General features: G+C 47.5%; 1 protein-coding gene across 4 annotated transcripts in view; it reads left to right on the top strand.

The window, feature by feature from the left end:
• LOC125352479 (muscular LMNA interacting protein) overlaps window positions 1-15,730 on the top strand; it is a 123,665-nt gene that overhangs the window by 74,683 nt on the left and 33,252 nt on the right. For 2 of the 4 annotated variants that reach the window (XM_048347610.1, XM_048347608.1), the window contains 4 exons: window positions 3,621-3,686; window positions 4,363-4,446; window positions 4,569-4,628; window positions 9,738-9,782. In XM_048347610.1, coding sequence (XP_048203567.1) covers window positions 3,621-3,686; window positions 4,363-4,446; window positions 4,569-4,628; window positions 9,738-9,782 — 255 coding nt within the window. The remainder of the gene's footprint in view (window positions 1-3,620; window positions 3,687-4,362; window positions 4,447-4,568; window positions 4,629-9,737; window positions 9,783-15,730) is intronic. The other 2 variants (XM_048347609.1, XM_048347611.1) reach the window with 2 other exon arrangements.

The raw sequence follows: 15,730 nt of genomic DNA, 5'->3' as shown, positions 1-15,730 counted from the left end.
ACAGTAACTCAGGCGTAAGAGTTTCACAACTCAGTCCCGTAGTTAGCACCCGCAGAGTGCAGTGCCTTCCAGCCCCGCTTCCCGGCCCTCCTCCGCCGTCGACAGCGCAGCTGATTCGCGTCCTCTCCAGGGTTCTAGGACCCCGGCCTGTGTCCCGAGGGAGGGGTTCCAGGCCAGCCGTGCAGCGGACTGAGCAGCGCGATTCTGTCCTTTCGAGAGGATGGCCCGCACACTTCTGTCATCGGGGGTCTGTGGGAAGGGGGTCTGTGAGACTCTTCTCTACACTCGGCTCCTCCTTGTCGTGGGATGCTGTGCCCAGAAGGTTCTAGCTGCTAACCCATGTTCACTAGGCCTCTGTTCAAAATCGGCCCCCAATTTGGCTACTCTGCCTGCAGTCTGAGCACTGCCAGTGAGTATTTCTCATAATTTGCGTTAAGTAAGAATCTTTAAAAAAAAAAAAAAGAGAGAGAGAACTAAAGTCATCCTATTTGTGCCTCAATTGCTACTGTCTGGTTTGGTGGGAAATGTGTTTTTAGTGAGGATGTGCTATCAGAGGATATTTTGAGAGATTTTCATATTTACTGAACAAATATGAATAAACTTCTGCACAGCCCTGCTGGCTAGAAGGCCCAAATAGTCAGTCTGGGGCCCGACTCCGTATCAATGTGCACTTTAAACATTTTAGTTAAATACATTTTTGGATAAGAGAGAAAGAGTTATGGCAAGCATACTTTCTTACATGGGTCTGGGCGCAGGGTAGAGGGGGGCAGTCCTTACCCAGGAGCCTCCTCTGAGCGGGGCTGGGAATTTGAAAGCCAGAGGCGAGGCTCCATTTCCGTGATAACAGAATCCCTGTGCTGAAAACCACAACTAAAGCGACACTTTCTGTCCCCATCGTGCTTCTGGGGACCGAGCAGTGGTTGATGCGTGACCGACTCCTTTGTAGATAACAACGGTAGACTGACAAAATGGTTTTGTTTTTTTCTTTGCCCGTCCTGGGGCCTTGACCTCAGGGCCTGGGCACTGTCCTCGGCCTTTTTTGCTCAAGGCTAGCACTCTGCCACTCCAGCCACAGCGCCACGTCCAGCTTTTTCTGTGTACGTGGTGCTGGGGAATGGAACCCAGGGCTTCGTGTATGGGAGACGAGCTCTCTGCCGCTGAGCCACCTTCCCAGCTGACAGAATCTTTCTTCGAGAACAGAGCGTGTGCTGGCCCCCGTGCGAGGTGTGCAGAGGCGACAGCAGCCGGTGGTTAGAAGCAGGAGTGGATTTTATGAGTTCTTTTAACCTTCAGAATAGACTCTTGTTTACTCACTCTGTTTTAAATTAATCATTAATAGACATCCAAAGATGTCACTCACACTCAAGAGAAAATGCAACCACAGGGAGACCCACTCCAAGATGCTACCACCACAGGGAGACCCACGCCAAGATGCCACCACCACAGGGAGACCCACGGCAAGTGCCACAATCACAGGGAGACCCACGGCAAGTGCCACAATCACAGGGAGACCCACGGCAAGTGCCACAATCACAGGGAGACCCACTCCAAGATGCCACCACCACAGGGAGACCCACACCAAGTGCCACCACCACAGGGAGACCCACGGCAAGTGCCACCACCACAGGGAGACCCACGGCAAGTGCCACAATCACAGGGAGACCCACGCCAAGTGCCACAATCACAGGGAGACCCACGCCAAGTGCCACCACCACAGGGAGACCCACGCCAAGATGCCACCACCACAGGGAGACCCACGCCAAGGGCCACAATCACAGGGAGACCCACGCCAAGTGCCACCACCACAGGGAGACCCACGCCAAGATGCCACCACCACAGGGAGACCCACGCCAAGATGCCACCACCACAGGGAGACCCACGGCAAGTGCCACCACCACAGGGAGACCCACACCAAGGTGCCACAATCACAGGGAGACCCACACCAAGGTGCCACAATCACAGGGAGACCCACGCCAAGTGCCACAATCACAGGGAGACCCACGCCAAGGTGCCACAGTTGTTGTCACTTGCCGGCCGGGATTTTGGAGCTGCCCTGAACAGGCTCAAGGACATACACAGGAACATTGCAATGTTGTAACATGTAGGGATTTGCAGCAGACAGATGGAGACTGTACACTAGAACTAGAGTCTATGTGATCATTGTTGATAGAAACAATAACACATTGAAAATAAGAAACTCACTGGATCAGCTGTGGAGAAAAGTTTAGATACAGATGAGTCTGAGACATTGAAGACAGATGAATAGAAATTACCTGATTAAAAAACTGGGAGACGACACATCAAATCGTTGGCTGGGGCCTCAGTGTCTTGTGGGAAAATATAAAAGTCTACCTGGTGTCTCAGAAAGGGCAGAGGGAATGACGGATGACGGCGGGGACAAAGGGTTGGAGTTTATCCGAAGGTGGTGGAAGCTCCAAGCGTGTGGTTTCAGAAAGCCCGGCGAATCCCAGAGAGCAGTGACACAAAGGTAACCGTGTCTGGGGACGAAACCCACTGCCAGGCACCCTGACCGGGGAGAGACCATCTTGCAAACAGCCGCAGGGAAGCGCTGCCGTGCCCACTCACAGCTAATTCATCAGGAACCACTGAGGCCCGAAGACAGGGATGGCACCTTCAGGATGCTTGGGGGGGGGTGGGCGGGGGAGCAAGGAGAAGGGGGGAAGGGAGAGACAAAAAGAGAGAAGCATGCACTTGTACCTGTTCTGCTCTGGTGTTTTTCCATGCGAGTCTCTTGGTTGTGCACGGGAGTTGCATTGTGCCTTGCATGCAGCTATCCTGCCTGGGCTCCCTCCCTCCTTACCCCCCTCCCCCCCTCCTGGACATCAAGCATTTCCACAAGTCGGGGTGCTCCATTTCATCCAAGGGCCAAGCACTCGGTGTGTATCCACTGTCCTGCACCCTCTCCACCCACCCACCCACCCGTTGCTTCTCACCCGCACCAGAATCTCTTTTACTTTATTGTCATTCTTTATTTCATGTGTGCAGTAATTGCACAGGGCGATTTTGTTATGTCGGTACGATGTCCATTCTTAACTAACTCGCATCAGAAGTTTTACATCACTTTCAATGGTGTGGACTAGGGATTAGTCACAAACTCGCATCTGAATTCTTGAGGCCAAGTAAATGTTGTATGATAGTGTCCAAGACAATGAAGAATCTGGTGAGCGCTTACAAATGATCTTGGTCACAGCAGAAAATTAAATGTAATTTAACTGAAAAAGAAAGCTCCAAATTTGATTAAATCACAACACAGTGGGATAAAGCGACATAGAAAAAGTTGGACAAAAGTCAGCCCAAATAGAATCTCCTTCATGGTATCAATTGACATTGATTTATGTCATTGTATCAGTTTGAATTAGAGGTGGTGATCACAGGGAAACTTGACAAGTGTGGACAGTGCCTTCAGGTAAAATGATTGGACAAGTGTGAGAAAGGCCTCGCGCCAGAGGCTCACTCGCCAGATGTTCAAGAGAGTTGTTTTTCTTGAGATAGATGGGACTTTTTAATATTGAGATATGTGGGACTTAAAAAATAGACTTTTCTCCTACCCTGGTGTTTGATTAGAAGCCTCATACGAGAACTATTTCATTTATCACCAGGCGCTGGATGAACCAGTCAAGACCGAGCATGTCTCCAAGGACAGCGCGTTAGGCCTTCCTGTGGAGGTATGAGTTCATTTCCTGTGGAGGGATGACTTCCTGTGGAGGGATGACTACACTTTAGGACTTCCTGGGGAGGGATGACTACACTTTAGGATTTCCTGTGGAGGGATGACTTCCTATTAGGACTTCCTGTGGAAGGATAACTTCCTGTGGAGGGATGACTTCCTACTAGGACTTCCTGTGGAGGGATGACTTCCTATTAGGACTTCCTGTGGAGGGATGACTTCCTATTAGGACTTCCTGTGGAAGGATGACTTCCTGTGGAGGGATGACTTCCTATTAGGACTTCCTGTGGAAGGATGACTTCCTGTGGAGGGATGACTACACTTTAGGACTTCCTGGGGAGGGATGACTTCCTATGGAGGGATGACTTCCTATTAGGACTTCCTGTGGAGGGATGACTTCCTATTAGGACTTCCTGTGGAAGGATGACTTCCTGTGGAGGGATGACTTCCTATTAGGACTTCCTGTGGAGGGATGACTACACTTTAGGACTTCCTGGGGAGGGATGACTTCCTATGGAGGGATGACTTCCTATTAGGACTTCCTGTGGAGGGATGACTCCCCGTGGGGGGATGGCCTCAGGTTAGGCCCTCCCGTGGAGGGATGACTGTAGGTGACGTCGGGCCCGCAGTCCGGGACGTCCTCGCTAACCCGCACCTGGTCTCACTTCTTCCAGTTGTGTTCTCCTGCACAGCTCAGGCAGCAGACGGAGGCGGTCTGCGCCGCCATCGATAAGGTCTTACAGGATTCCTTGTCTATGGTAATGCCGTAGTCTAGAGTGGGCCGCACACGCATTTGCTTGGCTTCTCTTCATTTCCCTCTGCTTCGGCACGGTTCCTCATGGGCCTGTCCTTTTCTCTCCTTCCCTTCTCTGTCTTCCAGCATGCTCCTGATTCTCCTTCAAGATCCCCAAAGACAATGTTGGGTTCTGAAACAATCCAAGTATGTATAGATTTAATACAATTTATTGAACCCTAAGATTTAGTCGATGGAGGGTTGAGGTGCTATATCATATATTGGGAAATGAGTTTATTAGTTAGTAACCAGTAAACTTACAGTAGTATGTTGGTATTTTTGAACTGAGACTTTGGTTTCAATGTGCTTACCCGTATGCATGTAAAAGGAATGTGTATGCACGTGCAGAAATAGTGAAATCTATTTCTATAGATCAAGTTCAAGTGCTTTGGAATGTAAACACAGGCAGATTGCAGTTCAAGGCCAGCTTGGGAAAAGTTAGACTGTGCCAATACCTGAAGGAGAAAAAAAGCCAGAATACTAGACTTTGTTGATGGGTATTGCTGTTTCCTGGATTTTCATGTGGGGCTTGTGGCTGGCACTGATCTCAAATGAAAGCTCTGCTGTGAATGAAATTACAGCTTCTTAGAATTCTAGAAGTAGAAAATGAACTACACTGACATAGCCCCAGTCTAATACCTTTAATATAGGTGCTATCTCTGCACTACTATTTGTTTTACCGACCAAATTTATTTTCTCCTCCTTTGACTTAGAGAGAGACCCTGGATATGTTGGATTTTGTTAGAGTATTACTAAACTATGCACTGGGTTTGTTGATGATATAAGCAATTCATTCTTTCTTACAAGGCAGCAACTTACTTATTTCGCACTTGACCTATTTCACTTAACACTCCTTTGGTCCATCCAAGTTCTTACAATTTGATTTGATGATTGAATAGCATTCCAATGTGTATTTTTACTACATTTTCATTGTCAATCCATTTGTCAAAGGATGGTTAGGTTGATTCCATGTGCTAGCTACTCTGAATAATTCAGTGATGAGACCCAGACTGTTTTCGACATTTGGATTTCATCTTCATTGAGTTGATAAACAACAAAGGGGCATTGGATCAGTTCTAGTTTTAGTGTTTTGTTTTGTTTTTTGAGGACATTCAATACTTTATTTTTTTCTGCCATAAGTGGTGAGTCTTTTTGTGTGTGTGCTGTTACTCGAGCTTAAACGAGTTCTGGGCACTGTCCCTTAACTCTCTCTCTCTCTCTCTCTCTCTCTCTCTCTCTCTCTCTCTTCCTCCCTCTCTCCTTCCCTCCCTCCCTCCCTCCCTCTCCTCCCCCCCCTCTCTAAATATTTTGCCCAGGACTCATGCTCTGCTCTTGAGCCACAGCTCCGCTTTAGGCTTTTTTTGTGTGTGATTAATTGGGGATAAGAGTCTCATGGACTTTCCTGTCCAGGCTGGTTAGGATGGAACTGTGATCCTTAGACCTCACCCTCCTGAATTGCTGGGATCAGAGGCATCTGTTGGTGTAGATTTTGTGATCCATGTTCCTGAGAGTGTTTTCATCTTGCTGTGCCATTTAAAGTTAATCTGGACGTAAACGGTGGACCTTCTCTTGTCTACATTTCCTCCCTAAAATCTCTTTCTTGAACAAGGTACCTATGCAGCATTTTGTGAACATGCTATTTGTTCTTTTGCTAGAGTGGTCATTTCCAAAGTAGATTTGTAAGTTCCTAGAGTTTTATCTCTGTGGAGGGCATTGCTTATGTACTCTATATTGGTATCTAGGTGTTCTTTTTCATCCTTTCCCTAAACATTTTTAGTCTTTCATCCCTTTTGATTCTGTATTCTAGGTCTCTTATTCTTTGTATTTTTACTTTATTTATTACTTTGAGATGATTATGTGAGCTGAAATCTAGTGCAGGAGTTTGTCCTGTGACTCTTCTATTTTCAACCCCTGTGTTATCATCGTGGCAGCTTGTATAGTTCTGATTTTATGCTCAGGCTGGCTGGGATATAATGTAACCACTATAAAAGTTACCTTGTTTTTCCTTTTACTTGTCTGTCAATTTTGACAAAAACTCACAGCTGTGTAACCAGCGCGTGCAAGAGCCAGTGCTTCCCGTGACAGGAAGCGTTCCCCGGGGCTCGGTGGCGATTTACCCCCGCCACTCTCAGCCCCCAGAAGCCACGGACCTGGGTTCTTTTCTGTGGTTACTTTTTCCTTTGTCACGAATAACGTGCAAATCGCCAGGCACGGCCTCACACACCCGGGAGCCCCGCCGTGTAGACGTTGAGCCGGCACGGGTGTGAACGGCGAGCCAGCGTGAGCTGCACGCGGAGACGCAGTGTCGGGTGAGCCCGGCCGCCGCGCGTCGAGCACGGGGCTGGTGGGGGGCGGCTGGGGAGGCCTGGGCTCTGTGGGAGTCACCCGCGTTCCCTGGGGGCTGCCCGGCCTTCCTCCACGTGCCGACCGCCCCTCGCTCGTCTCCCCCGACGGCTCGAGAGCCCCGGCCTCCCTCGGAGCCGCTGCCGGTGCGGACGCGGGGCTGTTCTCCCGCCGGCCTTCGTGTGCGCGCGGATCCCATTGCTCTCGAAGCACAGCTGGCAAGGCCGTTGCCTTTGACGTGTTTTCAGATGTTCCCCGTGGAAACGCGCGTGGTGGTGAAGCTCTGCCCTCCGCGGGCGCCGTGCGGGGAGCCGCGGCCACGCGGCCTCGGTTCTCGGGTCCGACGGCTCCGGTGTGGTGGTTCCCCCACTTCTTAGAGGGTAGAAGAGCATGCGATGCTTCCCGGGACCCCCCTTCCCTGCGGCTCACGGCCCACGGGGATGGCCTTGGCCCCCTCCGCCCCCCTCCAGCCCCCGGGCTCGGCGTCTGCACCCTGGTCTGTCCCTCGCGTCTCTGCTCTCGTGCAGAGACGCCCAGGAAAGCTGTGTGAAGTCCTCCCCGCCTCAAACCCAACCACCATGGCGCCACATCCCCGATTATTTCTCCTCCTCCTCCTTCCCCTCCTCCTCTTTCTTCTCCCTCTTCTTCCTCCTCTTCCTCTTCCCCTTCTTCCTCCCCGTCCCTTCCTCCCCCTCCTCCTTCCTCTCCTCCTCCTCCTCCTATGCCCTCTTCTTCCTCCTCTTCCTCTTCCCCCTCTTCCTCCTCCTCCCTTCCTCCCCCTCCCCTGTTCTCCCCTTCTCCTCCTTCTTCTCTCACTTCTTCCTCCTCTTCCTCTTACCCCTCCTCCTCCCCTCCCCTTCTTCCTCCTCCCCTGTTCTCCCCTCCTCCTTCTGCTTCCTCTTTCTCCTCCTCCTCCTCCTCCTCCTCCTCCTCCTCCTCCTCCTCCTCCTCCTCCTCCTCTCCCTCCCCCTCCTCCTCCTCCTCCTTCTTCTTCTTATTTATTTATTTATTTATTTATTTTTGCCAAGTATTCTGAGAAGGCAGAGGTGGGGTTTGTAGAGGAGAGCAATCAAAGCCCGAGAACACAGTGAGGAAATGCTGCTGGCAGATGTTGACTTGAGACGGGAAGGCAGACGTGGAGGTGGCCGGAGGCTCCAGGACGCAGCTTGTTTTCCTCTCTGGAAACTGAGCCTGGCGAGGTCAGCTCGCTGCACTGGGGAGGAGGGCCGGTGATGCCGGAGAAAGGGGAACAGTCCGGGGGACAAGAACTTAACTCAAATTAGTCTCCGAGTTCCCACCTTCCTATGAAAAATTTGCCATCGTGTCTCAGTTTGGAAGTCGCAATAACCACCGATGTGGTGATATTAAGAGGTGGGGCTTTTAAGGGTGACTAAGTCACGAGAAGGAGTCGTTATAGGCTTGTGAAGGAGGCCTGAGAGACTGCCCCCCTTCCCGCCATGTCAGAAAGCCCCAGGAGGCTGCCCCTGCGAGCCCCAAAGCCGGGCCACACGGCACTCACCGGATCCGCCGGTGCCTTTCCCTTGGGTTTCTCAGTCTCCAGGACTGGGAGAAACCCATTCGGTGGTTAATAAGCCACCCTGTGTGTGGTGTTTGGTTCTAACAGCCCTGGAGGGTAGAGACACGCAAGCCTCCCTCACCTGCACAAACCTGTGCTCCATATCTTGCTTACGACACCGATCATCACATTGAAACCAGCAACCCCTGAGCTCTCCCAACCTCCTTAGCCTGTCCAGTGCTTGAATGGTACAAGGTATTTGTAATGAGCAAAGAAAAGGAAAACATCTCAGGGAGACTCTGTTGCCCTGTGCTTCCATTTCTCTACTGTTCTGCATTGCATTTATACCATACACAATATATTTATTATCTTAGTGCTTTTCTAGTTTGCTCCGATGGACTATAAGCTTCCTGAGAGCAGAATGTCTGCTTCTGTGTTTATTGGCGAGTCTCAAGGGGGGAGTCCATGCTGGCAGACTGGGGATGCACAATGAATATTTGTTGAACATACAAATGTAGCAAATAGCTGCTTCATCCCAGGAAAACGGGTTAACCTACTTACCAGGCACCGATGGATGCTCAGAGTTGCCGCCACTGGTTTGACCCTGAACTGAGCGGTGCGGTGGAGAGAGTTTCTCCAGAAGTATCTTGTACCTCAGCTATGAGGGCAGAAAAGGCGATGGCGAAGACTACCTTGGCCTTTGTTGTTTTGCAAATACATTTGCCACAAGGAGAGAAGATGCAAGAGAAATAGCAGTCTTAAATAGGAAGCTATACACTATAAGTAAGCGAGGGGATCACGTAGCCAGAATCAAGTTGGTATGTGGGCATAATTTGGAAGACCAGCGAGGCGGAGACAGTGGTCCTAGAGAAATGGAGGGATGGATAGGAGGTAGAGCTTTGAGAGGGAGGAATTTGAAAGTCAAATTTCAAAGATTTTCTCTGTCACTTATGTGGTCCAAGAAGGCCTCGGAAGTATGTGATTGGAGTGGAGTGGATAAAAATAGCTTTGGATTCAAGAAGCTCCCAGAACTGAAGGGGGAGAGAGTTCTTTGTGGGTTTCGAAAGGGGCACTGCAGTTATAGAAGAAACGTGATGGATAAAGAATTCTGACCCTGGAGGTAACATCCGCAGTCGCTAAGGGGCCAGGATCAGAAGCCCACAGAGAACCGCAAATCCTGTGATCTAGTCTAGTAGGATCATCTTCCAGGGGAAACGGAGCTTTTCCTAGGAAGAGGAGACTACGAGGAACTGTGGGAGGGAGCGGCAGGAAGAAGCTCTCAGCAGGCGAAGGAAGTCAACACTTGTCTTAGAAGCTCATGTTTTTCATATCTGCTGGTTTTTCAGAAGTACAAGCACACACATAAATATGTATATATTTCTTTTCTTTTCACGCAGACTCCAACAACTGTTCCAAGAGCTGCTGGTCGAGAAACCAAATACGTAAGTGTCTCCGTGAGGTTCCTCTGGGCCTCGTTTTCATTTTACGGAATACTCGTGTATGTTTCAGGAGGAATTCATTCCTGCCTCCTCTCAATGGAGCTAGTTGGCTTTTGCATCTGTGGATGGCATAGAACAATATGCTTGACCTAGGTGACAGAGAATCCGGTTGTGTCCGGGATAAACCACCAGGCCAGCGTCTCTTAAGCTGGATTAGTTTAGCTAAACAAACAGCAATGCAACATCTGCCTTCTGCGTTTCTGAGTATCAACACTGATAGGACATTTTTATTTTAGTAATTGCTTACAATGCTAATTACAAGACGGCCATCTCCCACGCGTGAGCGTTGAGAGCCATCCCTTTTCGGAGGAACAGCTGGTTTAGTTGACGGGCTGGCTCTGTTGCTTCCCTGCCTTTAATTGATCAATTTTCAGTCAGGAACAGCAGTAGGTGAATCATGGATAGGTGGGCATGGACTCTGGTGCTGAATTCGAGTGATTTGGAACTCTGAGAGTCGCAGACCCATCCGGCCCGGATGTAGCACTGCGCAAGTTTCCGTTCACTCAGAGCTACACTTGGTCCCCTCTGCCTCTGCTTCTGCGTCTGCTTCTGGTAGAAACAGGACTGTTATCTCAGAAGCGTTAACCTTTCCTCTAAACCAGACAGTAAATTATTCCATTTCCCAATTGCACATTTTTTTGCTAATAGGTAGTTTTGGTCATCATTCTCAAGAGTAGTTATTACATATGCATTTTGTACTACCACCTCATCTTTGTGTTTTACACATCCCTGCCTTCTTCCAGAAAGCAAATAACGAGCTTGGTGAGATGACCACATTTGATCACATCTGGGAAATTCTGTTTGCAGGCTGCGTGGGCCCACGGCTCGGCGCGCTTCCTGGAAGCTCTCATTGCCTGTCGTTATCATTGGGAGCCGTGTTGAGCAGTGCTTACAAGCCAGGGCGCCATTTTGTAGGCGAGGCCCAAGTTTCAGTCACAGTCTCGTTTCTACATAACTGTTTCTGGGGAAAATCACGTGAATATTTTTTTGTTGTTGTTTACCTTTAGCTTTTGTTTTTCATCCATAAAATGTAGATACAAGTGCCTTTCCCTGTTGCTTGATGTAGGGTTCATCTTGGTCCCTCTGTGCAAGCCCTTAGCGGGAGCCCTAACCCAGGAATGTCTTCGCGTGGCTTTGGTTTTTATCTGTAATTCGTCTCTTCCCTTCCTTCTGCCCATCTATTTTTGGAAGATGAGGCGCCTCATTAGCTGGCTCACCCTCTGGTGGCTACAGGGAAGGTGAAGTCTTTGGAAGTATTTCTGCATTGTTGTGACTAAGCCACTTTCCCGATGCCAGGAGAAGCCGGAGCGTCCTTTGCCCTTGGTCTCCCATTGGGATGCGAGTCTCTGGCTTCCCAGCCCGTGCCCAGGGCTGCGGGCTCCGCTCACTCTTCCCCCAGGAGTCTTCATCTGGCCAGAGCTGAGACAGCTCTGCAGGGTTATTCCAGAGTTAGCGATGATGTCACATGATCACCGTCCATCCGATTCAGACCCCATTAAAGCGGATTGACTTTGAGTCATTCAGAGTTACCACTCATCAAACAAGTTCAAGGTAGAGGGTAGACATTTCAGCTGTGACTCAGAGGAAATTCTGGCTCTTGATGAACTATTGTTGCTTGAGTGAGAAGCACTGGTTATTTTTTTAAACTTCCTCCTGTGACTTGACATTTGAGTTGGTGTTTCAGTTTGCCTGTGTCTTTGAAAGATCATTAGGAGAGGTGAGAGCCAACTCATCGATTTCTCCCACCTGTTAATTCTCAGCTTCAGTTGTTATGCTTACTAAATGCTATCAGACTAAATGGTCTGCTTACTAAATGGATTTTGGGAAACGATAATGCCATTTTAGAGCTGATGTTTTAAGTTATAGGCCTTGGCCTTAAGTGAGCAATCTGCCTTAAATAGGGTAGGTTTTGGTTTTTTAAAAACAACCCTACAACATTACAGTAGTTCCTTTTAGGAATTCTAATATTTATATCAGATGAATTATGGAATGTTTCATCTTATATATAAATTGGAGACATATGTGTGTGTGTGTGTGTGTGTGTGTGTATATATATATATATATATATATATATATATATATATGTATTTTTTTTCCAGTCCTGGGGCTTAGACTCAGGGCCTGAGCACTGTTTCTGACTCCTGCTGCTTGTCTCCCTCCTCCTCCTCCTCTTCTTCCTCCTCCTTCTTCTTCTTTTTGCTCAAGGCTAGCACTCTACCACTTGAGCCACAGCTCCACTTCTGGCTTTTTCTGTTTGTGTGGTACTGAGGAATCAAACCCAGAGCTTCATGCATACAAGGCAAGCACTCTTAGCACTAAGCCATATCCCCAGCCCTTGAACAGGATATTTTTAACTTGATTTTTTTCCTTACTATGTATTTTCTCCCTTCTCTCATGGAAATTCAGAAGCAGCACTGAGAAGTCTGAACACTTTGGCATTTTACTATCTTCTCAAGTCTGGAGAATGTTGGCATCTTTAAAGTAGCTACCTGCTGGGTCTTGGCTCAGCATGTGCTTAACTTTGAGGAGATTTTAGATGAGGTTCCAAAGCAAGCGTCATGGGGTCACTGGCTCTGTATCATGGAGGCCGAACCAATGGACGAATAAAATCAAAGTGGAGGGATAAACGCCTCCCATAGTCGAGGCACTACTCAATAGCTTAGAATCGACCACCCTGAGTCCCTGGGTTTGAATGTAAGCCACAGATTATTCCTAGCAGGAAAGCTAGTTAGTGTTTTCTAACCGTTACTCAGTTTTCCATTTGTGCATTGGTTTGAGCATCTGTGGATACATTCATGGAGGGGTGAATACAGTGTCAAGATCCTTACTTCTGAGGTCAGTGGAGGAGAGAGTGAACAAGATGGTTAGTTCCTGGTAGGAATAGGAGAGCTAATAGGAGAGTTAAAATGAACTTGAAAAGTTGTTAGTTTTCAATCTATCAGTATGTTCATAGAATTTCTAGGTTTTTTTCTTGGATGATTATAATGGTTTAATTAAATAATAAGGAATTGTGTAACTAATACCTCTTTATAGATCTTTGGTGAAAAGTTACCTTCTTTGAGGAGAGAGAGAGAGGGAGAGAGAGTCTTCAAAGGAATATTTTATTGATATTTTTAAACTCGAGTTTATTGTTATCTTTGAAAAATCTGTGTTTTACAATAAACCATTATTTGAAGTCATTTTTTTGTCTGTGTGTTTGTTACCCCCACTTGTGGTGTGTTTGAATGGCAGACAAATTTAGAATAATTAAATTGAGACCTAGGAAGGTCTCAATAAAACAGTGTTAGCAATATGTTGAATAGATGATGGTTGTTAGTAACTTAAAGAGTTAATCAGATCAGCCTTTTGTCCATATTTCATTTGATTCTTCTCAACTCTATAGGAACTCTATAACTTGGGTGTTATTATTAGAAAACATTGTTTTTTATAGAGAGACGACAAATCTCAGAAATCAGAGAATAGGCCAAATTCAAGCCAAGTATGCTTCGTGGCAAAGTCTCTGTCACTGATATTTGTTTATTCTCATAGAAGCTGGAGATAGCGTGAATTTTTAAAGTAGTTCATCAGTTCTGGGCAGTGCTAGGGATTGAAGTTAGGGTCTGGAACTTTCTGGGAAAGTATTCTACCACTAAGCTGTCTCCCAGTCCCAATTACTTTTTATTTATTCTTGAAGTCTAAATTATGCCTTAATGCCTAATAACTTTCAGTTTGAACTTGGAATGAGTAATTGGATATCTGGGCCTATTAGTGAATAATACATTTTAATACATATTCATATATCAGTGTGATGAATTTGGCTTCACTCTTTCCAAGCTTTCAAACTGCTTGCTAATATGTAAATTTATTCATGATTTGTCAGATACCATATGAATGATGGTGTCTCCTGATACTCATTTTTAGTTTCTTCCTATGTGAAGAAGAAAATATTTTGTTAAAATTGCTAATTTATCCCAATTTGGGCCTATCACCTTTTGAATGGAATTTTATTTTTGGTTGTATGTTACAACTGGTAAATGTTTAGTAAATATTTATGATTTATGTAAATTGCTAACCAGATAAATGTATTTACAAAAACATAGTAAAAAGAGCCACCTCAGAATATAGAGTATTTGGGCTTATTAATTTATCAAGAAAACCTTTGTTGGAATCACATTTTATTGATAACAACTTATCCTCCTGTATATTCTCTATACTTCATAAATCACTTTTAAGTGCCAGGAAAAATAAATGTGACAGACTTATTGAATATTACAGAGTACACAGGTATGATCTCATTGTAATGAGCTTGAAGGACAGAAAATACCATTAAATGAAAGTACATTGCTTCTAAAATATCACAATAGATTGGAAGAAGTGTCAAATTTTATTAATAATATTTCTCACTACCTATACAGATATTCAGATAAAGGTCACCTTCTCCCACTTAGTCAGATCACATGTCTTCTTGTTGCTATGCTCAGAGGATATTTCGGAGGCATCCTACACTAATACAGCTGTAGATTCTAGGGGAAAAGGTAACTTAAATTCACCTCCAGCTCCAGATCTGCCTTTAGAGGATGTGGTTTGAAGAGTTATAGGGAGAGATGTGTACAATTCAAGCCAAAGAAATCCACTCTTGTAAGCATTTGTTTGTTTCATTGTTCAGAAGTGTTTAAGAAGTGTGTGTGTGTATGTGTGTGTGTGTGTGTGTGTAATAAGTTGAAGGAGTATTGTGTAGAGACATCTTGGATTTGCTAAGTGAGGAGAAAGAGAGGACCTTATGCCTCTGTCCTTTTCATCCCTTTTTTTTAAACTTTGTCAAATTCGAGTTGCAGGAAATGGCAGCTTGACACCATGACCAAGAGCTTGGTTGTAATTTCTGTGTCCCTGGCTTTAAGTGGTTGGGAAAAGAATTGGTTTCTCCAAAGCCAGCCCTGTACAGGTGGTGCCCGGCAGTGATTGATTAGTCAGTAGATTTCAAATCCTCCCCTTCCCCCTTAGTCTTTAAGTCTTTTAGTTTTGCTGTAACCGCAGTGTAAGCCAGCGGCGGCAGTCCATTCCTGAAAACCCGTCCCCGGGGAGCTAACACAGAGGAACCCCAAGTGCGCGGCCAGCCTGGGCTACATCATGAGATCCTGGCTCAAAATAAAAACACGACCTTTCTAATAGAATTTTCGGGGGGATTATAACTTTTGGCTTTCATCATTTTTGACGTAATTTGACGGCTCTATTAGTATTTAATTTAAAATATCAATGTATTTTTAGTTGACGAGGAATCTGTGTAACAGCTGCTTACAGAGCTCATGTGGTGGCGGCGCATGTGTGATAGAAAGGGGGGGCTCTAGCCAGTTACCGCAGTCCCCTCGGCTCTTCATCGCTCTGGGGCGCAGGCCACATCCACGCGCGTTCCCGTCGGCCACCGTGCGGTGCGGGCCATCGCTAGTGGTGCTCTGCCCTCCCCCCTGCCCTCCCCTCCCCTAATGACAGGGTCCTGGCGTTGTCCAGTGTCACAAGGGGCCCGGGTCACCGCGGCCTTGCCTGCCATGGCCACACCGGTGTGAGCACCGTGAAATCCATGGTCATGAAGGAAGAGGCTCAGTGCTCACTGGCATGCAGGCAGGAGGGCGCCATGTCTGACAGTGAGAGGGAGGGCAGCCTGCCCCACGTCCTGACAGTGAGAGGGAGGGCAGCCCGCCCCACGTCCTGACAGTGAGAGGGAGGGCAGCCCCAAGGGAGGGCAGTCCCGTGGAAGGCACAGCCAGCGGGCGGAAGCTTTGAGAGGGAGGAAAACCCCGCATCCGGGAATTCCACGCCCTGTGGACGACACGCACTCGTGAATGAGGACAGAAGCACAGCATTTACAGGGCAGGACCCCACATCAGGAGGCGGACGCTCAGGAGTGGGAGGGCGGG

This window comes from Perognathus longimembris, chromosome 6, assembly GCF_023159225.1.
Source record: "Perognathus longimembris pacificus isolate PPM17 chromosome 6, ASM2315922v1, whole genome shotgun sequence".
Lineage (NCBI taxonomy): Eukaryota > Metazoa > Chordata > Mammalia > Rodentia > Heteromyidae > Perognathus > Perognathus longimembris.
The sequence above is the reverse complement of the archived record's forward strand: the minus strand, read 5'-3'. Positions and strand labels throughout refer to the sequence as shown.